Source organism: Gymnodraco acuticeps, unplaced genomic scaffold (genome assembly GCF_902827175.1).
Source record: "Gymnodraco acuticeps unplaced genomic scaffold, fGymAcu1.1, whole genome shotgun sequence".
NCBI classification, from domain to species: Eukaryota; Metazoa; Chordata; class Actinopteri; order Perciformes; family Bathydraconidae; genus Gymnodraco; species Gymnodraco acuticeps.
Genome location: NW_022991216.1, coordinates 268,975 through 295,115, shown reverse-complemented (window position 1 = coordinate 295,115; position 26,141 = coordinate 268,975). Strand labels below are relative to the sequence as shown.

Below are 26,141 nucleotides of genomic sequence, written 5' to 3'. Positions count from 1 at the left end.
AGTTAACCATACATTCATTGTTAACCCTTTATGGTACGCACTATGATGCCATTTGGGGGGGGGAATATTTGGAGAGTTTTTTTTTCATAGAATAGACCAAATAAACATAATCTAAAGAAATGTTCAAGAAATAATTATTGGGGGGTAGGCCTACTTTTTGGGTCCCAAACAACCGGAAATTAGAGCAATTTCTGAGTGCTGGGTTTCTTTCTCAACACTACATTGTCATATTGGCGCAGCTTCTATTACAATAGTGTGTAGCGTTTGGACAATTAATAGGAAATCAGTGTTTGTGGTGCCCAAAAAATTATTCACAAATGTTTGCTTTCTATCTTAATGCATGTGAAATGGGGGTGAAATTGTTCTTTTTAAATAAAAATTAGTAAATACCTATGTATTAATGTTGTTGGTCTAATTGATAACTGACATGTATCTAAAGAAATGAGAGGGGGGCACATTTTAAATATTTGCCCTTGTAACAAGGGTTATCTATATAATATACAAAAAACACCTATTATTACAAATTTGACAGATGAATCAACATGTGTTTTGTCCCTGCTCTTGTTCATGTTTGTGCAGCGAGATGAATGCTCTGCACTTTGAGAACATACAAGAAACAGACACATATAATGTAAACAATTTATTGGAACAATGTACAGATTCAAGCAATGGTAACCAGTCACATCCACTATATCATCTTACAAATATTACAAAATTACTACAGTACAATATAGATTCTTTGCATGATCCAAAATATTTGGTGGCCCCAAAAGTATTACTTTTTTAAAATGTCAGCAGCTTATTAAAAAAAAGAAAATTCAAATCATGTCTATCAAAATCAAGTTTTTGCTTTTATTAGCAAAAAAGATGAAGGCAGATAGTCTAATCAAGTTCAAAGGCTAAATAAGAATACAGGAGTTCTTTGACCAGACATTCCTTAATATTGGTGGGCGCTTTTATAAAATACAAATTTTCAGTAAAGCTTCATAGAAAGTCGAACTGATGTTTGCAAATTATGCTTATAACATTATCTTTATGAGTTGTCAACCTATTTCTTTTCTTTTAAATGAGGTGTTACTGCTTCCTTTAGATACAGTTTATCTAATGCAAACACCAACAAAACCTCAACGTATTTGCTCTCAAGGCATTGTGTACACATTACACTAAATATTTACCATAGTCTTATAACAATCACTTCTGACAAAAGTACATGAAGTATGTAACCATTTTATTCTTCCCCCTGCTTTGCAACTGTAATCACATTTGACAGCTAGCAGTGTTGCACAGATATACGATTAATGTCAATTAACACGCTTGTTTACCCATCTTTAATATGAAGGGCGAGATATTTACTAATCTTTAGTTGTTGAGAGGAGATGCATGAAGGCGTACACATGGGGGAAATGATAACAAATAACACTGGACACAGACAACCTGAGGTTAACACATATTCAAGTAGTGAAACACAACTACAATGTATAGCAGCAGTCAAGTCAGAAATACAGCATAGTAATGGTTCTGCGTGTGTTTTAAAGACCTACACTCTCTCAATGACAGAATACCAGGACCGTGCACACACACACACACGCATGCACACACACACACACCCCCCATCAAGCCATGATTACTCCTCTTTTTTGCATGCCAAACAGCTGGAATGAGACAAACAAAATCACTTCAAAACACAAAATGATGAGGCACATACAAGTATTTGCCTCTGTATTCCATGATGCATTATATCCTGTATTCAGTGTTACCTTATATTAATGTTAAATCTAAGAGATCAGTTATAAAATGTTAACGTTTATCTAAGACACTTTCAAAAGCGCATCACCCCATTACATGACTTATTGCATTAGGTAAATACATTTTAGCAGCAATACTTAATTCATTATCCCGTTACGCTAAGGTCATATTCAGAAGGGTTCGGCTACATCATACATTTCAAGCACTTGCCATTTAAATTGTAAGTGCATGTCATGTGCATCGTGAATGATTAAAATACTGCAGTTACTACTCTGGCCAGCAGAGGAAACATTACTGGCAGGGCATATCAAAAAAATTAAATAAAGAAAAACGTACTATCTCTCCAACCCATCATGGAATACATTCAGGCTATCTGAACACTTACACACTTTTATAAAATATAACAGCGCAAAACAACCAGAGACGATAACATGTTGTAGTTTCACAGTATTTCAAAACTATACATCCAGCTATGGGGTAAACGTTTAGGGAGAACACTCCAGCAACATTGATGTGAAGTTATAAAAGTCCCAGTGTTGCAATACATGAATGGTTACTATGTACTTGTAATTAAAGCTCCCCTCCCCCTCCCCGTTATCCCCTTCCCACTTTATGTTGGGCTGTGAGGGGCCACCAACATGCAAGAGATGAAAGTACCCCACAAAACACAACCACCCAAAACATTATACAGTCATCCTCAAGATCATGCTTTGAGCACAAGAAGCCAAACAACCAAGAAGAAAACGTCAGTACATTAACATATTGAACATTCATTCGATGGACTGCGTGGTTCTGACAGCCAAAATAAATCACTAAGACAGGATTCGGGTCGATGTGTTGTCTCCTCCGTGTTTCTCCTTCGTGAGGTTCAGACAATATAAAGGATTGTGAAGCGTCTAAAGCTTTTCTGATGAATGTCCATGTCACATTCACGCCACAAGACCAAATTCACTCAGACGCTACATCACAGCCAAGATTTGACACATTTCCTTAAATTTGGTGTGTAAACCCAGTCATGCTACATTACATCTGTTTGTCGTAATTCTCTGGCAGAGGAAAACCAAACAAAAGTACTGTAAATAGATCAATTATAAGGTCGAAGAAGAATCTTATCACAGGGCAATGACAGCTGTGAAACGCAACACACACCACTAATGTTCCACAGCTTTTCACAACGATAAAAGCATGCTACCTATTCCCAGAAAAGCTGCTTTTTTAAAGAAAACCTTGTGCTCTCCAGTGCCATAATTGACAGCTTTTGCCCTGATAAAAATTAGAAATACTTAAAAAATCTAATAACTATAAGGGTGATAACTTATTCTTGGTGATATGCAGCGTTATCAAATGAGTCGGGTCCAATATGATGCTTTGTTAGCATCAGCTGCTATTCATTAGCTTTAAGCTGTCCTTGTATTAAGAGAAAATACCTTCTCCAATCTTCAAAGAACAGTCTTCTACTCAACTTGTAGAATTGAGATGTTATTAAAACGACCTTATGCCATCACCTGACATGATAATAAATGTGTATCTGCTCTGCACTTTTGTACCCACATTAAAGAGCAAATGCTTAACCGAGCTTCCTGTTTTGCTTACAATTCTTTTCAGCAGTTCAGGTAACAGTAAAAAAGATTGTATTAATTGTTGAAAAAAAGAAGAAGGGTAATAGATTTCAATATTTCTGATTGAGATGTGATAACATGAATTTTCCTCCCATGATAAGGTTGTTTTGCCAGTCCCTTCCCCCCCTTGCCTGTGCATGGGGGCACCGAGCACTGCAGCTACCACCTCCCTCCCACCCCGTCCTTCAGGTCGGGGAAGGGTCCGCACCCTTCCCTCCCCTCAGCAGGCAGACCCTTCCCCCCAGTAAAGGGTAAAATGTTCCCTGGGTAAAAGAGGTTCCCTATATTGTCTCCCATAGTGAGTAACCTGCACAGAGAAAGAGAAGGCTCATTAGAACACCATCCTGCAGCAACATTTGAAATAAAACACCGTCAAGACTTTTATTTTCAATGTATTTTGCAAAAGCACATTATTAGAGAGGAAACTGACCCCAGTGATGAGGCATGCTGCCGTGGAAACGGTTACACCCCGTAAAAGGTTGCCAGGCGTTCCTTCAGTGGCAGGGGGAACTGATCTGAGAAGCGTCTCCAGTTGTCCTCGCCCACCTGGTTCTTGAAGCCGTGAAGGATCTGAAAGTAAACACCGGGAGAAGTTCAAACAAGTTGTAATGACGGCTGCATTCAAAATAGATCTCCTGCATGATGGGATTATTATTGGCGTCAATTGTAGATACTGCAATTCCTCCATTTGACCACTGGTGGGCAGACAGGAGTAAATGGTCTCAGTGCATGATTAATTCATGAGGGAATGAGATCATACATTTAAATTGTGATTTTATCTAGTACATTTTGGCACTGTTCAGCTTTTACCTTGTAGAACATGTCTCTTAGATCGTCCTTTGGATTTACCCAGGAGGCCACTGCGTCACAGAAGAATATAAAGTCCTGTTCCAGAGAAGACAGTTGAGCCAACATTTCAAATGAGGGAAACAACATAATAAACACAATCAAATGGTGTCTCTGGACCTTACCTGCACTACACCTCCTGGATTTACACTGATCATAGTGCAGATTCCTCTGAACGCAGAGTCTTTCTCCTCATTGTCTCTTATATTTCGTAGAGAGGTGCACCTGACAACAGGGACGACCAAATGTATCAGACATTCACAAAATAAAAACTACTGCCACTATGAATGCAAATACCTATAATGAATATACTATCTTTATATTTTAGATAAATAAACAAATATAGCCTATTTCCAACCTTAGTACACATATACTGTTGAGGTATTTCCTCATTATTGTCTTTATCCTTAAACATATCATTGACTGTATGTGAGGAGACATTTGTGTCTATCATGACCTGAGAGATAACCACAACAAGTCAAGCATGCACACAAAACATGTTTTTCTACTTTTAACAACTCATTTGATCTCTTATAACCTTTGTCTATGAGCAGTGTGTTCAGCAAAACCTCATCTATAGCACCTTAACAATAACATTACTTTTTAAATATGTCTAAAGGAGGTCTGGGTCATTTTTGGGACAGGCTCATGCAGCTGGGTGATTACTAGAAAGGAAATGTAGCATTTTGTATGCTCTATCTGCAGCAAAGACTGCATCCTTTCTCCAATTTTTTTCCTGAACCAGCAGGCATGTGACAAATCTGATCCCATGCATCTTTTAGGTTAGCAACAGTTAACAATGACAGAAAACTAAAAATTAAACAAATTAATGTATAATACATGAAGGTGCTACTGAGGCAAAAACAAATCACAAGTAAGACCTAAAAGAGGACAGGGTTAGTCACATGGTTGGCAATGATTACAAACTGATATCAAATACAAATAAAAACTGAAAAGACTTTTGTTTGAGAAGGAAAGTGAGGAGAGGAACAGAGCAGAACAGGGAGCGACAGGAGACAGACGAGAAGAGAGGAAGAAAGCAGAGAGGAGATGAATTAAATAAAAGATTGAATAATACACACCAGGGTCTTATAAACTGCTGTAGCATGGGTGCCACCTCTTGAGGACAAACGTAACCAAGACGACCAATTGTTATTGCTAAGGTAACGCAATCACGGTTACACACCACCAAACGCCAACCAAGACATGAGCAATGAGGAGGGGGAGGAGAAAAATAAAGAAAAAACAAACAACTCAGAGACATAAATCAACAGAATCTGTGTATGATAATTAACAGAAGATTTCACTGGTGTCGGTTATTACTGCCCCTTTTATCACGGGGAGGAATGTAAAATATGACACTCTAAAAAAAACATACAACACGTTTAAGGGAGAACACATTGACAACTTTGACAGGACATTCATAGAAAAAGGCAAACAATGGCATCTGCTTCCACAAATCATATGGATCGAAAGTGATTGAAATTCATTAGCTTGATTTAAAATGTAAAGACACAAGCTAGCTGGCTAAGTTAGCATGTGTATGTTACTGGCTTCAACAAGAGCGATTCAGAGATTTCTCCCTTAAACTCACAAATTGTTCATAACAAAACAGAAATGTGTTTGTTTTTTTGGGTTCTTTCGAAAAGAAAAAAGGACAGTTTACTCCAAGCCAACTACATGGAGGGAGACTAGTATCCAGCACAGCAGGCTCTTATGAGGCAGAGAGGAGGGAGGACCTAAGTTTAAGAGACACAAAACTATGTGACATTCTCATTAACAAACAGGCATTTATGAACAGTCCAATGATACATGCAGAAAGCAGATGGTATGCTCATTAGAATAAAGTTCGGTGCAGGATAAGCTGATCAGAGATAAACTGAAAAGTGCCACCACGCACTCTGCCACATCTGTGGTGGAGGTCGTTTAAATTTAGCTCCAGTGATAACCTGGAAAATCTCTGACAGACATAAGAAAACTTAGATTTTGTGAGTAATTTTGTATCTACGGAAGAGGGATTAGGGCCATATGAGAAACATTTTTTAGGATGTGATGAAAAAAACACTTTTTATCTCAGAATTGAAACATATTTCTTGTTTTTTTTTTATCTATTATGATTTTTCTGGAAATAAAAATTATGTGCGAATTAATTTTTTCTGTTTCTGTTGTTGTTGAAAATCTCATATGTTCCTTTTTTCCCCCCAATTCTGAGATTAAAGTCAGAACCAAACTTATTTTTTTAACTTTTGGTCACATCCCAATATGTGTTCCTCATTGGCCCTAATCCTCTTCCCTACATATCCTTTAGGCCCATGTTGTGTTTTCAATGAACTCATTGGAAACAGGGAACAAATGGTGAAAGATATCTTGGGTCAGATGAAAACATTCAATGGGCATGACACCGTTATAATTATCATGTATCCTGCATCAAACATTGGCCATTCCTAACAACATTTAACATCTATTGGCAGATATGCATCCACATTTAAAGAACAGTAAATAAAAGCAACAAATAAACTGACAGCAAACAAACAGGAACACATCTACAGAGTCCCTAGAATTGTATTAATTTAGACAGGTTACACTTCGCCCTTGAATGTATTTTTGTTGGTCTCATTAAATCATCATTTCAAATTGAACTGGTAAAAACAAGAGCACAGTGTAACCTTTTTGAAATGATATAGGTCATTTATTCAGGTTAGGTGTTCTCTCAATCATTAATCAGTAGTTATTGTTTAAGTGTTCAGAAAATGTTTGTCCTACGGTAACAGGTAACTATGTAAAGCTGTGAACTCACACACTTCCTTTCTTCTGTTTCAGTATTATAACTCCTCCTATGTGTGCACATTAGTATCTTCCAAGACTGGGCACTTACAAGGCTCGCTGGATTCAAGTATTTCACACCGGGGCTCGCCCGGGGTTTCACTTTCTTTTATCTCGATTTCCAGGCCACACTGCCAGGTTGCAAATCACGATCTGAAATATTTAACTTTGGAGAAACCAGCCAAACCTGTAAGGCCCGTGGCTTGGGAAGGGTTGTTTGGAGGGACATTAAAGGGTAGGACAGGCTCCCTAGAGAGTGCTGTGATTCCTGGCTGGAACTGAGTGTGTGTGAGCACCTCCCTGTGTGTGGCGGCTGGCTCAGTACCGCCACCGAGTGGTACCTGTGTTCTCCAGCAGGGTCTTTGGGGTGTTGGGTCTGTTAATGATCTCCACCAGCTGGTGCAGCACCATGGCAATGTACGGCTGCATTTCAGAGCCTGGGGGTGTAGGAACAGTAAGAAAACCATGGAAAGAAATCTGTTCACTGTTAACTAAGGTGACTGTATTCTGACAGCAAAATATACACAGGAAATTGTGATATATTGTGGTAAGTAGAGGAAATTCAGGCACTCACCCATTTGTATAGATATCTCTCCGATTGCCCATGTTGCGTTGTTGCACACTGATATTAATTCTGGGTTTAAATTAGTACCCAGTATGGGCATAAAATCAGCTGGAAGAAGGAAAGCGAGTTCATTTAGCAACTGACATACACATTATTTCCAAATAAATGTTCAAAGGGGCCCTATCATGCTCATTTTCATGTTTGATTTTCTGCTTCTACTGGGACATGTCTCCATGCTCTAATGTTCAAAAAGCTCTTTATTCTTCTCATGCTGCCTGTGCTGCAGCACCTCTTTTCACCCTCTGTCTGAAACCAGAGCTCAGTCTGCTCTGATTGGTAAGCTCTGGTTAGGCTCTGTTTTGATTGGTCAACTACTTTGAGTGTTTAGGATTGTGATTTTAGCCATTGCAGACCATTTACATGCATAAAACCCTACAAACACACTACAGGAAAAGGGAAACCCCAGAAGGCATAATAGGGCCTCTTTAAGAGTGATCTTGAGAGAACATACCGATGCATGGTTTGACGTGTTGGAAACAAGCCTTGGTTAAATCCCCTAGCAGAGCAAAAGAACTCTGACGCACTTCTGGCATTTTGTCCTGAAGAGTTGCAGAGAAAAACAAAAGGTGAACAATGCGAGACTTTATCAGTTTATCAGATTAGCTGCTCAAGTTGTTCACTCCCCTCACCTGCATGCACTGGTACATAAGGGTGAGGATGTTGCTCCGAGCAACCAGCTCCTCTATGGTGCCTCCCAAACCCTCAGCCAGTCCACTGAGGAGATCCAGAGCCACGATCATGAAGTCTTTGTCTGGAGCCTCATACTGGTCCGGCTGTGACTGATAAAGCTGAATAAAAATGGTTGCATTACATTCACAGAAAATGCTAAATCAGGGCAACTACAAAAAACACGCTGGGGAAGGGACTTTCAAGTATATTTATTTATTCAGGCCTAGTTGGCCTATAACTGCTGCATCTATTCACTCCCTTTTTTCACCAGCCTATATAAGCATATACGGCAAAACTATGGGAAATCCAAAATCATAACTAGATACTTAAATAGAAAATATTCTATATTTTGACGCCTGCGGCAGAACATCGCTTGGCTTCAGTTCCTCCATACTTGGGGTGTTATACTAGCTGCTGACTATGGATAAGAAGCTCATACTTCCCCACTTCAAAACGTCCAAACCATCCCTTTAAGTTTAACAAAGGTGTCTGGCACCTTGAATGTGCTTTTTCTGTGCGTATAAAGAAAATAATAGGAGCCATACACACTCACCATGGCTTGAGCGAGAGTCTTCTGCACCAGGTTGACACAGCGTTGGTACACAGGCTCGCAGTAGGGCAGAAAGCCGCTCTGCAGGGCCGTGGCTACAGACGACAGACACTGAGGAAGGCAGGCAGGGGGAGACAAAGTCAGTGTGTGTTCATACACTCAGAACTGAGACTGACACAACGAGTCACTATCTGCATCAGCGACTCACTTCTAATAAAGGGAAGAGATCTTTGTCTTCATCTTTCAGCTGGTTCCATTTTGCGATCAGTGGAGGCATCAACATCTGGATGTATTCCTATCAAGTAACACAGACTCAATTAGGCTTTGCACAAAGAATATGCCATTTCTGAGTGGGCATGATCATAAAAGATGGTAAAGCACAAACCCAGACATTCAAACAAATCTATGAAGCCTGGGAGATGTGCTGATACTTTTGCATGATCATACATCTTATAACACCAGAGAGCATGCTCACCACTACTGGCACAACAAAAGAGAAATGAGGAAGAAGATTTGTGATGTCAGTGTGTGCTAATTCTATATTAACCTTAAATGTGAAGTCAAACTGAGTTTAGTTTTTTTCGTTCTGCATACCGGTTTATTGAGATGGTGCCCCACGGAGTCTGCAAGGGTGCCTATGGCGTCGTAAAGAATGAGCAGGTTTTTGTGCTGGTACTTGCTGAAAGCGAACACCAGGGTGTCGAGGATGAACGCCAGGTAGGGAACCAGCTCTGTGCAAGCCTCTTCCTCCAGAGTGGCAAAGGCACTAAAAAGGAGAGGGAAGAAAACATCATACAGCAAGCAGTACTTAAAGAAATATGCGATGCATCCCAACACCTGAAAGATTGTTTTATGTGTAAAATGACTTCATCAGCGCTTCTTGCTCACCTGCACGCAGCCTCCTGCACACGCTTGTTGCTATCCAGAATGCGTTTGAGCAGCTCCGTCATTAGAGGTTTCAGGTAAGTATCTGGGGGCTGGCTGACCACCCAGTGGGCATAGCGGCTCAGTGTCCAGCAGGTGATGGACCGCACCAGGGCCTTCTTGTCAGACAAACACTGGACCAGATGGGGGATGAGCTCGGGCAGGTACGGGATCATGCCCTGCATACAGCCTGGAGGCGGGGGAGGAACAGAGTCATTTAAAGCTGTCACTTTCCATAATCTGGGGTAATTCTACACCTTGTGTTTTGTCCCCACTTCTTCTATCCCTCCTTACCTTCAGCTATAGCCCCCAGCACTAGGATGCCAGACTCTTTGACCACCCACTCTGGATGGAAGAGCAGCTCTTTGAGGAGGGGCAGGATGGGCTGCAGCAGGTCCTCCCTGAACACGTTGGCCAACACGTCCAGCGCTGCAGCCGAACACTTGCCTAATGTTGGGTGAACAGCAGAGGGACATACATCAAACAGACATCACAGGTACAGAAGACAAGCAATTCATATTTTGTTAGCTAGCTTTGTACGAAAGACGATTCAAATGGAGGTTTTTTAATCATTTTGAAAGAAATGTTGGCACTGGCTCTGAACTCACGCAGGTTCCAATCAGAGATGGTGTCGTCATCATCATCCAGCTCATCATCCTCATCGTCGTCATCCTCGATCCCGTCTTCCTCATGCTGCTGGGCGACTGTGCGGGAGCGATGGAAGCGCGGCCTGATGTCCTGCTCGTTGTCGGGAATAGCCTCATCTTCCTCGGTGTCCCCCTAATAGTGAATTAAAAAAAAATCAGCTTCTATAAATCTTTGCGTACAAAGTATTAAACTCACATGTATTTGTACACCACATAAACCACTTAATTGAACTGCATGTCATCCTGAGTCATGGGGCAATTCATCCTCTTACCTACAAATATTAGGCTGTATAAACTGACCTTGAGCAGGATTATGTCAATCTCGGAGTATTTCATCCCATTGACAAGCACCGGAGTGAGCCTGGAATAGGGGCCAAAGGAAACATGATGAGAACAAAGGGCAAGGATAGGTCAGAGACCAGGGCAATCTGTCACATGTGATTCCAGCTGTGGGGGCACTTTAATGTGACAGCGTGCTGACAGATGTTACAGCCGAGGTCAACAGTCAGGGCTCTTAATCAGCCGGCTTGATGTGAGGAAGAAGAATATCATCCCAGTACAAGGTCTTCACCAGCTAACTGTCAAGGTTGCTATGAATCAACAGCTTCCAATATTAACACTCGAGTGTCAGTCTGTGTATTGTGGCAACCAGCCTGTGTGTGTGTGTGTGTGTGTGTGTGTGTGTGTGTGTGTGTGTGTGTGTGTGTGAGAGAGAGTATTCTTACTGAGAGAGGTGTCCACACAGCACTTCCTTACACACAGGCTGCTCTGCCAGAGTAAGCCAGAACTCACAGGCCTCCAAGGCGACATTTTCATCTTGGTCCTGAGTCCTCAGTAGCATGTACTAAAGTAAATGAAGCAAATATCTTATATACTTTTATATGAACAAAACTTCATATATTCTTCTAAAAATCCCAACGCAACACCAGCATGTCCGTCCACAGGGCGTTACAGGAGTTATTACAAAAAAGATTGTCTTTCTATATATTTTTAGAAACACATCCCATTAAAAGACCAAAACCAACGGTGCATTATGCTCTCAATATTTGCTTACTTTAATGCCATGTCTGTGAATAATACATACTTTTTTTAAAAGTATTTCCTAAAGCAGCTGGGTACTGTAGTTTTAAGCAAACTTCACTAAAACTGGAGTAAACTTGCATTTGTTGTGGATTATTTTCAGCAGCAGATTTGGTGAGCAAGCATTTCTAAAACCTTAGTGTTTTTGGAATGAACTCAAATTAAACTGCAGTGCTTATGCTTATTATAGAGAATGAACCACAGTGAAACTGTGTGGCTCACTGATGTGTCTTCAATCGTTTCTGATCAAAAGATGTCGCTAAGAAACTAACTGTATCAAGTTTTGGCTGCACAGACAACACAGAGATACGACAGACTAAAAAACACACATATTCATTCTACATCTTTTTACCTGTGTTTGACTAATCCTTATTAAACCTTTGTCACATTCTCAGTCTTTGTCTTGACTCACTGACCTCTACGATGTTGAGCATGTGTGGCAGGAGGCGGTCCAGACGGACTTCCAGCAGCATGACTAAAGCTCTGCACACATTCTTCCTCACCTCCGGTTCCTCATCTGTCGCCAGTGCAAACAGGTTCTACAGAGGATAAAAAACGTCAAGGGTCAAATGTCGTCTTTCCATGGTGTGCAACAGCAATAACTACCACAAACAATACTTATAATTGCATAGCATTTGAAACACAAAGTGCTTTCCGGAATAGATATGAATTGGGTTGGGCTAAGTAGCATTTTAAGTAGCATTAAGTAGCATTTTAACAAAGGTAAATGTTTCTGCAAAACATCTTATCTCTGCATTTTGTATGCATTTGTAATTTAAGGATGGTATATAAATGACGGTTGCTATTAAAACACCAAGTCTATAGGTCATTTGTTACACTATTAGATACAAAAGTTTCCTTTCGGCAAAATATTAGATGTCTGCAATATTTGATATATGCACTATGTTCATCAATGAAATAAATACATTAGGAATATAAATCCTTTAAAGAAAATGTTAAAAAGGGACGACACTAAATCAGAAGTAAACGGATGACTTCTAAAGATGATAAGGCAACTAAATATTTATTTTGGTCTTAGCCGACTTCCTTTTTTTCAGTTAACAAGTTGTTATCTAATGCTAAACGCCTGATTTCCTAGAACCAAGCACATTTAAGTGGTGCTATTGCATTACTCTTTGTTGAGAAACTCAATTTGTCAATTCAATCGATGAATCAAATAAATAATAGAAGTGCTAGTCAACCTATCATCTAGTTAAGGATAAACCAGATGACTCCTCAGTGAGCAGTCAGTAAAGCAGCTTGTGTTAATGACCTTAAGGGTGGGAGGTCATTCTCATTGTTGACATTACATTACATGACATGTTAATTGTTAGATGCTTTTATCCAAAGCGACTTACATACTCAATACTAGGAGCAATTTGGGGTGTGTCTTGCCCAGGGACACAACGACATGCTGACTGCAGTGGGGTTTGAACCTGTGACCCCCTGATCCCAACATCCACACCCTATCCACTGCGCCACACACCTCCCTGACAGACCTTCTGGGTCCATATACTACGTTCAAGTTTATGGTTATCTTTGTATCCATAACAACGAAGTGTAAAGATGCATTACTGTCACTTGCCTCAATGAAAGGGTCGATGTGCAGCATGAGAGCCTGAGTCCGGCTGATGATGAACTGATTCACGCAGGCAATGGCATGAGACCTGCAAAACAATAACCAGCACTTAGTGAACACAAACACATGCTTTCCTCACATGTCCCACACTATGAATGCTCCCCCTGTCTTCTTCTCTGCTCTGCCACCACTGATTTAACCTCCAAGTATGAGGAAGACTTCACTTCTTAACAGCCTGTGGCATTACTACAGTCTGAGGCTTCAACCGTGAAATTATAGAGACCTTTAGTCTGTCTTGTAGAAATAATGTACCGTCAAGAGGATATGTATTTGCTGCTTAAAACATACTCATTAGTAGATTTATTTAGAATGAGTTCAAATAGGTGGCAGATAGAAACACTCTTAATCATAGGAAGGGGAACAAAATAAATGATTTTTAGATTGTAAATACAACAAATACAAACATTTTGGGGAATTATAAAATCACAGAGCAGCACAAAATCACAACATATGGAAAATAAACAAATGATCATACATCATCAATACAAAAGTACATTTGTATTCTAATGTAATATCACCAATGACGTAGCATTACAACATTTACCTACGTAACCTAGTTAAATAGGAACAGGTTTGATTTAGATAGGATTTCACTTTACACTTAGCAAAGTTATACGATACCTAATCTTAGGACTGTTGTGCTTAAAAAACTGCAAGAACTTGGGGATCATGATGTTGAGAGGACGATCCAGGAGGTCACTGTCCAAAATCTCAGCAGAGTCCTCACAGATCTTCTGCAGGGCTCCAAACGCTCCCTGAAGGTAACATTAAAAAAAGGAAAAAGTTTGATAAGAAAGTCAAGACAGCAATCCTCAAGGCAGGTTACACTGCAGCTAAAGTCTGCGGAGGTGGAATGAGTTTCGGTTTACCTTCTTTTGTTATTATGAAACCACCATTTTGCAATATATTCTCCACATCATTTAATATGTGTTCATGTTGTTTTGGCCCTGCAGGGAACACATGTAATAACATCTCTGTTTACATAGGTATGGGGCATATAGAGGATGTTGCTTTGCACAGTGGGAGCGCTCAGATATGAGTTCATCCTCCTCCCTCATCCATGATCTTCAATAGAATGCATCCCCTTCTGCTACACACACACACACACACACACACACACACACACACACACACACACACACACACACACACACACACACACACACACACACACACACACACACACACACACACACACACACACACACACACACACACCACACACACACACACACACACACACACACACACACACACACACACACACACACACACACACACACACACACACACACACACACACACACACACACACACACACACACACACACACCACACACACACACACACACACACACACACACACACACACACACACACACACACACACACACACACACACACACACACACACACACACACACACACACACACACACCACACACACACACACACACACACACACACACACACACACACACACCACACACACACACACAACCACACACAGGCTGCCTAACTGAAGGTTAGTGCCTGCATCACAATATGCTGCAGACTTCAGTGTCTTTCTCACAAAAATGCAGCATGAGAAGAAGACTTAAAAAAAACAGCATTGACACCGAAGGTGTCTGAAATGGGTTTCCATGGAAACCGTTCCCTTGTCAGCATTCCTTTCAGATGACAGATACAGAATTGTCTCAAAATGTGCAGGAGCCAAACGGATGAAATAATGAGGAGGGGATGAGGAGGAGACTGTGTCAAGGTCACAGACAGGAGGAGGCAAAGTGTACCCAAGGGCAAACAGACGTTAACCTCACTTATGATACTCAATTGAACCTTGATAAATAGGCATGCTTTTTGGGGGTGATATTATGCATCTCTCATTTAATGAGACGAAAGAAGGTATGATAGTATTATAGGCTTTGAAATGAAACCACCAGATGTAGAAATGATGTAACTGAATAGTACTATAATAAAAAAAACTAATGATGCCTGATTTAGCTGATTGAAGAATTGTTAAAAAACGAATGTTCGATAAGTGTTGAAATTTGGCAAAAATTATTTGTTTATTAGCCCATTGAGTCAAAATGAATCAGCAACTATTTCCAACGCTGATTAATCCACACATTTTTTCAAGAAGAAATCCCCCAAAATGTTGCCCCCTTCTAAAATGCAAAGATTTTCTACCTTTCTGCATTTTATAATTCCTTTTTACTCAATATCTTGATTGTTGTTGTTGGACAAAATAACCTGAAAATAGCAGCCTGTATTCGTAAATACGTAACAGCCTTGTAAATACAATAAAACCCAGCTTTCCTACAAAGCAGAATACTAAAGTAGTCGTTTTTAAAATGAATAAATAATTCATGCAGCATCATCTTTAAGCTCTTTGCACTATAATATTCTGAAATGTAGCTTCATTATAACTTCCTTATAACTTATAACTTCATCCCACGTGAAAATGAGTGGAACCGGACAGAAGAGTGCTCCCACCGGCGCCACGCTGTCGGTGCCGTTTCTCAATCTCGAGGATGCTGGCTTGGTAGTAGTGATGTGTCGGTCGCAAATGAGCATTGCAATATATTTATTTGTATTGTTTTTTATGATTAGAGACTGTTGGATGCTGCTGTACTGAGCATTGCAAGATATTCATTTCACTATGTTATTTATTTATGATTACCCTTAGGCTCAGCAAAGATTTGATGTCAGCTGTTGTCTTTTTTTCTATAGTTAATAGTTACTGAAATAGAGCCCTGCTGTTTTGTCAGGGCCTTTTCTTTAAATATAATTTTAAAATGTCCATACAGTAGCCCCTTTTTTTACATGTCTATGCTTAAGTTTTTATAGGTGTTGCTATCTCCTTTGTGTAGCGTGGTTCTACAAGCAAGTCAGTGCATTCATTGGGTGGTATCAGAGAGTTACATGGGTCTGTAAATGCAATGAAAACATTTGGCCACAGCAAATCATTTATTAAACATGTCATTTTTACTTTTGAATACTTCAGTACAAAGGATGTATTGAATAATTGAAGTGATATGTGTACAAATATAAATCATTAGTCTGAACAGGGCTACATTTGATTTAATTAAAAAGGTATAATATGTGGTAAACTGAAGAGCCGTTTGGGAGCCGAAAGAGCCGGCTCTTCTTGGTGAGCCGAGCCAAATGATCCGGTTCACCAAGAAGAGCCGGAATTCCCATCACTACTTGGTAGTCGTATACTTCCAAGTCACTTCCTTCAGAAACAAAGCAAGTATGCTTCCAAGCCACGGCTTCGGAAAACGAAGAAGAATGGAACAGGCTAACAAGTGTGCCACTCTCTCTAACGGTTTCAACATAAACTGTACCAAAAATAAATACCTCACGATGTCTATCTAATTATGAACTTGCTTTACTTTCACGGAACACATTTTTGGTGATAACAAATGTAACAAAGTAACATATTTACCAACACATGTTCTACGCCACTACATACTTATATTTAAATGTGTGCTGTGTCGGTTCAGCCATTCTCCGCAAGGGTTTTTGAAATTGGTCTGTGTGCAAAGCATTGTGGGGATTTTAAGGACGCGAAGTCTACCCATGTGCAGCCTCGAAATTTCCCCCAACCCAAGGCCGTTTCTCAATCTCGAGGATACTGGCTTCCAAGCCAATATTTCAAGGATGCTACGTCATCGAGTGCCACGGAAGGACTGTTCCAATCTCCAGCATACTTGGAATTCCACCGAGGTCGCGTCCTTGGTTTGGGGGAAATTTCGAGGCTGCACATGGGTAGACTTTGCGTCCTTAAAATCCCCACAATGCTTTGCGCACAGACCAATTTCAAAAACCCTTGCGGAGAATGGCTGAACCGACGCAGCACACATTTAAATGTAAGTATGTAGTGGCGTAGAACATGTGTTGGTAAATATGTTACTTTGTTACATTTGTTATCACCAAAAATGTGTTCCGTGAAAGTAAAGCAAGTTCATAATTAGATAGACATCGTGAGGTATTTATTTTCGGTACAGTTTATGTTGAAACCATTAGAGAGAGTGGCACACTTGTTAGCCTGTTCCATTCTTCTTCGTTTTCCGAAGCCGTGGCTTGGAAGAATACTTGCTTCGTTTCTGAAGGAAGTGACTTGGAAGTACGCGACTACCAAGCCAGCATCCTCGCGATTGAGAAACGGCCCAAGTGTCACTACCCGATCTGCAGCTCTGCCCGATCTGCAGTGCGCATGTGCGAGATGGTCCGCCATATTGGATAACTCCGGACGGCAACACAAGTAGGACACTTGACACAGTGGCTTTTAGCAAAGCTCAAAAAGAAAACTCGAGAGAGAGATGAGTTATTGTTATTACGACGTGACTTCACTATTATTTAACAACTCTTTTTATTGGGTTCTTTTATTTGGGGTTAAGTACATTGTCAGAATAAGTGAGAAATGGATTTAACTTCTGTTAGACAGCTATCATACTGAATACATATTTACTGTGAATGTGTGCAAAAATGTATGGCATATGGCTGTCTAACAGAAGTTAAATCCATTTCTCACTTATTCTGACAATGTACTTAACCCTAAATAAAAGAACCCAATAAAAAGAGTTGTTAAATAATAGTGAAGTCACGTCGTAATAACAATAACTCATCTCTCTCGCTTTTTTGAGTTTTCTGTTTGTGATTTGCCAAACGCCAAGTGTCCTATTTGGGTTACCGTCCGGAGTTATCCAATATGGCGGACCATCTCGCACATGCGCACTGCAGATCGGGCAGGGCTGCAGATCGGGTAGTGACAGTGACACAAAGGACGCGGCCTCGGTGGAATTCCAAGTATGCTGGAGATTGGAACAGTCCTTCGGCGGCACTCGATGACGTAGCATCCTTGAAATATTGGCTTGGAAGCCAGTATCCTCGAGATTGAGAAACAGCCCGTGAGTGGACGGAGAGGGGCAGAGAAATGGGCGTGGCCTCAGAGCATTCCAGTTACGCTGAAGCATCTAAATTGTAATCCTCCCTTCAAATCCTGCTGTGGAAGGTCATTAAACGCCAGAATGTAAGCCATGCAGATGACAGCCAGCCGGAGAAAAGAGAGGCATGCTTTTAGAAAACCAGCTCCTTCAGACTCGGCTCTGAAATGTGACAAATGTCTCGAGGGCTGAGGTGACAACGACTTTTTTTTACATAATCGTTTTGCTTTCCGGAGAAAACGTAAATTCGATCTACACAACACCGTTCCAACTGCCATTAATCTCAACCGTAAAACTGCTCTCAGGCTAAACCTATATTAAGGCATCCACCAACATTACACTCGGCGTCCAACACACCTGCTCCTGTCTTTTTATAGAGCTGGAGAGAGGGCTACAGCATGGAGGCTCCTAATGCATCTGCTGCTCTGAAACCCAGAGAAACAGACCTATGGTACTGCTGCAGAAGCTGCTATTACCTAGGCGTGTTGATTAGCTGTTTATTACAGAAATGCATGTAGGTTTTTAAAAGATTATTAAAAGAAGACAATGTCATAATCCAAGTAAACATATCTGTTAATGTTTACAGCTACACACCTAGATTATATCAGGTATCAATCAACCCGTACATGAGCAGACATTAGCTCAGTTTGAGACCGTTGTGTGTGAGGATATTTCAGTCACAGAGTGATGAAGATCCTCTTGCATTGATCTGTTGTTGATCCACAACACAGAGGACATGTTCTCCTGATCAAATGGCGCAGGGCCAACATGTTCCTCGTTGCTTATATTAAGTGCACACTGCTCTGAAACCCAACACTGGCAGCCACCAAACATACTCCCGAAATAGATATCAAAGTGTGGCAGTAATGGTGTGGATTATTTCTGGGTCACGATGGCAACAGTCATCACCTTAAAAGTTAGTTTGGCACGACATGGATACACTAGTGTAGTCACAAGATCTGCTGAATCTGACATACATTCTCTATTTTCCAGGACACTTAGCATAAACTGTAGTAATTTAGTGACAATGCACAAAATAATTGTGCAGCTTTTTTTGCTACACCGGCAAAAGTGAGAAAAAAAGAAACGGTGTAATTCGCAAAACACCTAAAAGGGTGTCAAGCCGATTGGTCTCCTTTGCTATTTGCACGTGCTTAAGAAGTCATATGGTGAACAATTGGCCTCTTTCGATGCAAATGGGATCCAAGAACACTCCAATTCAGCACTGATTGCACAACGCAGTTACAGTGGACTCATTGGCATCTTCAGAGAGCTGTTGCTAACAACGGAAGCCCATTCAGACTACAGGGGTGTCTGCTCAAACTAATTCATTCTGACATGATGCAATGGGGTTTGTGTCAGGACAAATAAACCAATAAGGCTCCCAAAAGAAAGTCACTTAAAATACATGAGAAAAAACACTAAGGTTATCATACAAACTCATTCTTTTTTTCCTCTTCCTCATTTCCTAAATCCTTGGCTTGCATTTGTATCTTTCCTCGATTGTTCTCTCCTCCAGGAGATTTCTGTGGAAGTGGCACTCGAGCAAGTCCTTCCTGACAACCCATCCTGCCTCAGGCCGACTCCCACCCCTCACATCCAACGCATTTACAAATGTTATTTTGCCACGTGGATAATACAATCAGATGCAAAAAAAAGAACAAATTGCACTCTGCTGCAAAACTTGATGGGCTATTCACCCGGTAACAACATTAGGGCGATGTCTTTGTGAATCGGACCTTGAGACAGGGCAGATTGCAAAAGAAGCACATTCATGGTGCTATCAGCATCCGCAAACCATTCATTGTGCAAATTGTGAGTTTGCCTATTAGTTTATTACATTTCATGTATTCATTTAGCTTTTTTCAGGAAGAAATAAATGGAAATGCAAAACATATCAGCTTCCCAAACTTTATAATAAATAAACAAATGCACTAAAATCTTCTTAAATAAATAGTTGTCACTTTATATCACAAGATAACAAGACACTTTTTCTGATCCAGCACCAAATTAAGTATCTTCAACATCAAACGCTAAGAAGCTTTCCAAGCTGCTTTTCAAAATTATAGGGAGCCTTATGAGGAGTTGCAACATTTGGTCGCGTTCAGCGTTAAGCCTTGTACACACATACACTTCAAGATCCTCTGCAGTAAATAGCTGACCTAAATCTCAGCATCTCAATGAGCTTTATAAGAGAGGAGGCTGACTGCTACATGGAGAGCCATTTTCTGTCACAAGTCTTCCTTCAAATTCAGTCGGTACATTCAAATACATGGCATTGCTGCTGTAAGGGGTGATGAGTAGCTAGTACTTATTTCCTGCCTTTTGGACACAGCTGAATTTACATTTAAGTTGTAGCTTTTTTCTGTGTGTTCTCCTGTATAATGTTTCTTCCTTTTCCTATAGAGTCTGATGTCAGAGGCACATGCAGCTGACAGCATATTAACGACCAGTTCATGTGAACCTAAGCATGGGTTCAACACCATTACACAGATCAGGTGATCCAACACCCACTACTAGCTACTGTACTCTCATTATAGTGGCCGTTGCATGGAGCATTTAACCCCCAACATCAATGTTGTCACTGCACAAGCACTGATATGATCAACAACTCAGGACATCAAGCACTTCTACTGTATGCAGTGATAAGAGCTGATGTACCGTAAAGCAATGTATTTCCAGGATGCAAAGAATTGGATTAGGATGGACTAAAAAAGATGGCATGTGCAGCAAAGAACAGAACAACACACATTGTACTTTGCTGATATGCATATTATAAAAGCTATTCTGGGTATTGATGTTAGCGAAATCAGAAAATGGGGTCAAAATGGTTCTGGTAAAAAGGATAGAAAGAGAACAAACGATTCCATGGCGCAGATTCCAAGTCTGCGGTTGTGGCTTCCCCTCCAGCTGTGAGGCTGCCTTTAGCTCATCTGGCCAGAAGGATGCTCCAGATGCTGCTTTACAGCTGACCCAGCTCTCCTCCCGTCCCACAATAAATAAATAAACAAATAAACAGCGAGGCGGCGCTGCGTGCCCAGACATGCCTACTTATAGCCCGAGTGTGTGATCACAAATGTGCATACACTTAGTCTCTCTCTTTCCTCCTCACACAGCTATGACAAAAGAATAACTAAATAATGTTTAAGCAACCAAATGTACCGCCAGCACCAATTAATACAACAAACACATACCTTACCATAATATCTTAAATAAGCCAAGTGTAATCTCTCAAATATACTGAAATATAGATACTGGTTGAACCAAAAACACTATCATGTTTAGGTTTAATGCCCCCAGATGAAATTGCTTCAGTAGGCAACATAGTCTGCCAAACATGTTTTATTTTAGAATGCCGACAAATCCTGATGGTACACTGTAGATTAGCAAAGTATGAATAACTGCGGCAGCATTCAGTTTTGAATTTGAATCCATATTTAATGCTAATTGAGTAGTCAAAAGATTTCAGATGTCATCTAATACCTCTGATGTATGCAAATGGTTTCTCTCATTCTGATTACACTATAACAGATAGTCATTTATACAGAAATATATTAAGGTTGCTGCCGAATTAATCCAATCCAGAGTTCTTGCTTTTAAATCACTCTCATTACATGTAAACCTATAAAAACAGTTAAGGTATACGATGCAAAAAGAAAGTAGAAATGTTTTCTGTCATGGTTCTTCAGTACAGTATAATGTCACTCTAGATGCTACCACCTACTATAGGCCCCGTCTGATTAGTTGAAAATCCCACAGCCTTCAGACCTACATCTCCCTCTTTTATCCTTACCTCACATGTGTTGTAGTCCTCAGAATCCAGCAGCAGGCAGAGTTTAGGTAAAAGCTCCAGCCAGTTTTGTAGCTCTCCCTTTGAGGCGATGGTGGTGATGAGGATACCTGTAATGTGAAGGATTTCATATTAGTTAGAGCGCTGTGACAGAAGAACAACTTATGCACAAACACTGTTTCCTTATGATACAAACAAAACAAAGAACATGAGCGAAAATCAATGCAGACTTTCAAGATCACATTACACTTCTTGATGTGTAGGGATAGGCTTCATATACAATCAGTTAGCATTGTGAATGAAAACTGTCCTTTATTTTTTTAATTACATCTTATATTTATCAACAGGAATCTTCATCCCCGGATAATAAGCTCAATTTCAGGTTCTTATTTAGTGCCTCTGCTGTCTCCATGCTTTAATGTTCAAAAAGCTCTTTATGTTTCTCATACTGCCTGTGCTGCAGCACCTCTTTTCACCCTCTGTCTGAAACCAGAGTCTGTTGTGATTGGTCAACCGCTAGGTCTCTTAGCCTATCACATACAATGTGATTGAGCGGTAGCCAATAGAAGTGCACGGGTTACATAGTGATGTCACTATTTTACGGCAGGGAACAAAGGAGTCTATTTGAGGCGTTTCAGACAGGGGGAAACCACAACAACCATAATAGGTCTCTTTACCTGCTTTGTCTACTGCCAAACATCACACAGAACAATACATCCCTAAAAGCTGCTTTTAAAAATCCTACACTACAGTACTGGGGAGGATATTTGTTGCTGTACATATGAACATGCGAGTTAGGATGAGTGATCATTTAATTGAGCCTCAACCAGTCCATTCAGCGGAGGATGTAACGTACCCACGGTGGCCCGGATGAGAGGAGACGAGTCTCCGATGTTCTGGAGGCACTCGCTCTTGATGAAATCAGACACGCCATTAGGGAAGTTCTGATAGTGGGCTTTCACATTGTTCTTCAGTATCAGCCCACTCAGGGACCGCGTCGGTTCATCTGGTGTGGGTGGAGGAAAGACAGATAATTGAATAGTAAACTAACAATTTAGTTGATCACAGGATATTGTTGCCATTATATTATTGTTCACTTAACCCAAGCAGGGGAACATAAACAGCTTTGCTTTAACAGGGAAAACAACAACTACTTCAAAGAAACAATTGACTTACACTATGTATTTTCCTTGTAAATTGGTGTATAATATGTGTGTGTTGCATCTGAGCTAGGAGCAGTAGTGTTACAGCATCCTAAAATGTCTTAACACCACTTAACATTTCGGTGCTCTACTGTGCAGACAGTCAAGCCAAGTGTTGAGTGTTACCAGGAATTAGGTTTAAAATTAGAGTGACCCATATTCTGTGCGCCACATCATCTGTGGCAAAGATGCCATCGGGTCGCGGAGTCATGGCCAAACAGACCTGTCACTGAACAGTTACATAAAATGGACATGTCTGACGTTCACACTGTCCAGTACCGTCAGATGATCTAGGAACACAGCACACACACCGCAAAATGAAACTGAGATTATAAGAGAGGGCTTACCTTCCGATTTTAACTTAGTCAGAACAAATATCAAATAGTTGTTAAAATCGGGATACTGGTTCAGCTGCTCGAGTCTCTGGGAAAAGTGGTTGAGGAAGACACCGTACATATGGATGTTAAAAGGCTGTGAGAGAGCACATCATCACTGCAAACTGTCACAAAGTAATAATGGACTCTCTCTTCTGAAGATGTGTAGAAAGAGCAAATGTTAAGCAGTCAAGTGTTGTAATGAAACAGTATAATGGTGTGTGAGGGGGAGAAGGTGTATGGTTGTAGAGGGGGGTCATAAATATGTCATATGACGTGACTGAGTCCTGGACGTCCCCAGACAGATGGCGAATTTAGGGCTTTCACAGCAGCTTGTCTATGAGTTAATGATGCAGTACATATATGCGTTACGTAAGCAAATCATTTAAGATCAGCGTGCAACAAGACAAGACACACAGGGGCCAGCAGCATGGAGCAGTGCTAAATGTTCTCTAATATCAAATCTACAAGGTGACAACAGAAGATGTATAATGCATTTTAAATGTTACACAGCTGTAATTACTAAACTACACATCTTCCAGACAGCTTCCCTGCTTCGTGTGGCCAGTCCCAGCTGTAGTGAATATATATTTCTAATGCTAGCTGATTAGGCTGGTTGGGTGGGCCATTACAGTCGTTTGTCAAACATGAATTGATTTTTCAGTAATCAGACATGGAAAGATTAAATTAATGTAACAGCCTCCAGATTTTTTGTTTTTCACTTTTTGTAATACTGACCGGGTTAGTTTTCTCAGAGTAGTATACTTATTTATGATTTATATTCTGATTACATTTTATTTGAAATGTTGACAGTGTCCTATCATGAGAGAGTTGTATATTTTCGGTGCATTTAACAAAACAAATGATCTCTGCTTATACACAATGGTATTTGCATAAAAACGTTGGTGTACACATTTTAGTGTAACAGCCAGATATGTATTTTAAAGACTGGTGATTATTTGTACCTCAGATAATTTAGATGCCATATGTAGGCATGTTTCTAATATCAGTAATATCATCATCATAACAGAATTATTTTAATACAAGTGCATTTAACCTGATAATTGTCTGCTTGCTTTGAACATATGCAATATTTGATATTTTACATGTAAAATATGCAATATTGAAATGTAAATCGAACATCACATAGAATTAACAGCATTTTGCTCAGTGCCATAATGGGGCATGCATTGGCTGTTCATTTATTTGTTCGGTGTATATGGCGATTAAAGCTGCTGTATCGAGCCTACATGCGACGTTTACTTGTACAATGTACAATAGCGAAATGTTTTATTAGCCTGACATTGTACATCAATATCCAATGTTATAGCTGTCCATGCAGCAGTCATTTGAGCACGGTACGGCCTGCTTTGACTCTATCATCTTGGAGACAAAAAGCACCGACCGGTAAGCACCTGCGTACCTGTTATAACGGTAATAACTCGGGCTAGTATTATAACATGTAACAAAGCATGTGTTATAATCCATGTCTGGCTTGAGGAAGGATACTTGCTGGACGGATCTCTGTGTGGAGGTATCTGGTGACTGGGACTCTTTCAGCAGCTGTAGAATTTGTTGAAGTCCTTGCTCGTCTGGTTTCCACTCACACTCCATCTTGCTCTACTGCTGCTGCGGATAAAGAAATAACATTGAGGATTTGTCATCAAACGCCTCACTAAACGCGTACCTATAAAACACAATAACACGTTAACTGTGCGTTATTTAGACACATAACCTCGTTGTAGATACACAAATGTTCTTACCTGTCTTGACTGAGCCGTGTAAAGCTGACTTTCTGTTGAAAAGTGACCGTCTGTCTGGGTTTTCAGACATGGGCCTGTTACAGGAGCCACATCCGTTTTCGCAACAAGCTGAAAAAGCTGTGGGGCATACAGACGCAATATATCTGGCTGCATCATCAGCTGACACGCGGCTGCGAGGTCCTAGTGCTAGACGGGTTTAAGCCAAAACATGTTCACTAATCAGTATACACTGTTAATTATTTATTATCTTTACTTCATTTACATACACGTGACCTCAATCCGATTGAATAAGAGACAGATTGGCTGTGAGAAAGAGGGTAAAAGGTGAAGCATAGAAGCGGTTTTCAATGCAGTCTAACAAGGTTGCATAATTACGATAGCAGTGAAGGCAGCAAGGCTTGTCTGTAACCCTTTGGACGTGTTGTGTTCATGTCCCGTTTGTTTATATTAGGGTAACATTTAAATGTTCAACATTGACATCTAGGCTCTTTGTGTTATTGTTATGCAACGAATCAACTAGACAGGATTTACACGAATGTATACAATGTACTTAATTTTCTTAGCAACACTAGATACCACATACTTCTTCTGTTTTATTTTGTAGTAAATATAATGATTATTCCACACAAATTATAATAAAGATATTGAATAAATAATATCCAACCCAGTACTGGAAGGAAGTATAACAATTTCCTACAGTAAGTCCATGGACATTGCTCTTGAGAAAAAAATTAAATGGCATTAGGTTATTATTTTAAGCAGAAACAGTGGTATGGTAAGCACAATTAAAAATGTTATATGTTACATCAACATATTCAATGACATAACATTATTACAGAAATCAATTATATATATTTTTTGTTTATTGCATTGTATTATGTATTTTTTCTCTAAC

General features: G+C 40.2%; 1 protein-coding gene across 4 annotated transcripts; it reads right to left on the bottom strand.

The window, feature by feature from the left end:
• Positions 1-627: 627 nt before the first annotated feature.
• Positions 628-25,385, bottom strand: tnpo1 (transportin 1). Of its 4 annotated transcripts, none has more exons than XM_034238896.1 (25): positions 25,247-25,385; positions 24,993-25,112; positions 23,457-23,532; positions 22,764-22,913; positions 21,911-22,017; positions 13,790-13,923; positions 13,115-13,196; positions 11,946-12,068; positions 11,175-11,293; positions 10,750-10,810; positions 10,411-10,582; positions 10,097-10,249; positions 9,767-9,992; positions 9,473-9,644; positions 9,087-9,173; positions 8,882-8,989; positions 8,289-8,447; positions 8,111-8,198; positions 7,609-7,707; positions 7,376-7,471; positions 5,294-5,369; positions 4,337-4,436; positions 4,176-4,250; positions 3,796-3,935; positions 628-3,672 (listed from the first exon to the last, which is right to left on the bottom strand). In XM_034238896.1, exons 2-24 carry the CDS (start codon positions 25,095-25,097, stop codon positions 3,828-3,830), a joined length of 2,676 nt encoding a protein of 891 aa, XP_034094787.1. In that variant the 5' UTR covers positions 25,098-25,112; positions 25,247-25,385; the 3' UTR covers positions 628-3,672; positions 3,796-3,827. The 4 variants fall into 4 exon arrangements, 3 of the variants coding, with proteins under 3 accessions (XP_034094787.1, XP_034094789.1, XP_034094788.1); XM_034238898.1 differs by having other exon boundaries at positions 8,289-8,438; XM_034238897.1 differs by having other exon boundaries at positions 24,993-25,109; positions 25,247-25,354.
• Between the last annotated feature and the right edge of the window lie 756 nt (positions 25,386-26,141).

What these genes read in the sequence shown, in the direction of transcription:
- tnpo1 (XM_034238896.1), bottom strand. Translation starts at nt 25,097, where the DNA reads ATGGAGTGTGAGTGGAAACCAGACGAGCAAGGACTTCAACAAATTCTA. An exon ending in TCTCATCCGGGCCACCGTGG is followed by an intron (nt 22,018 to 22,763) that starts GTACGTTACATC and finishes TTCACATTACAG; the next exon opens with GTATCCTCATCACCACCATC. An exon ending in AGGACTACAACACATGTGAG is followed by an intron (nt 13,924 to 21,910) that starts GTAAGGATAAAA and finishes TGTTACCTTCAG; the next exon opens with GGAGCGTTTGGAGCCCTGCA.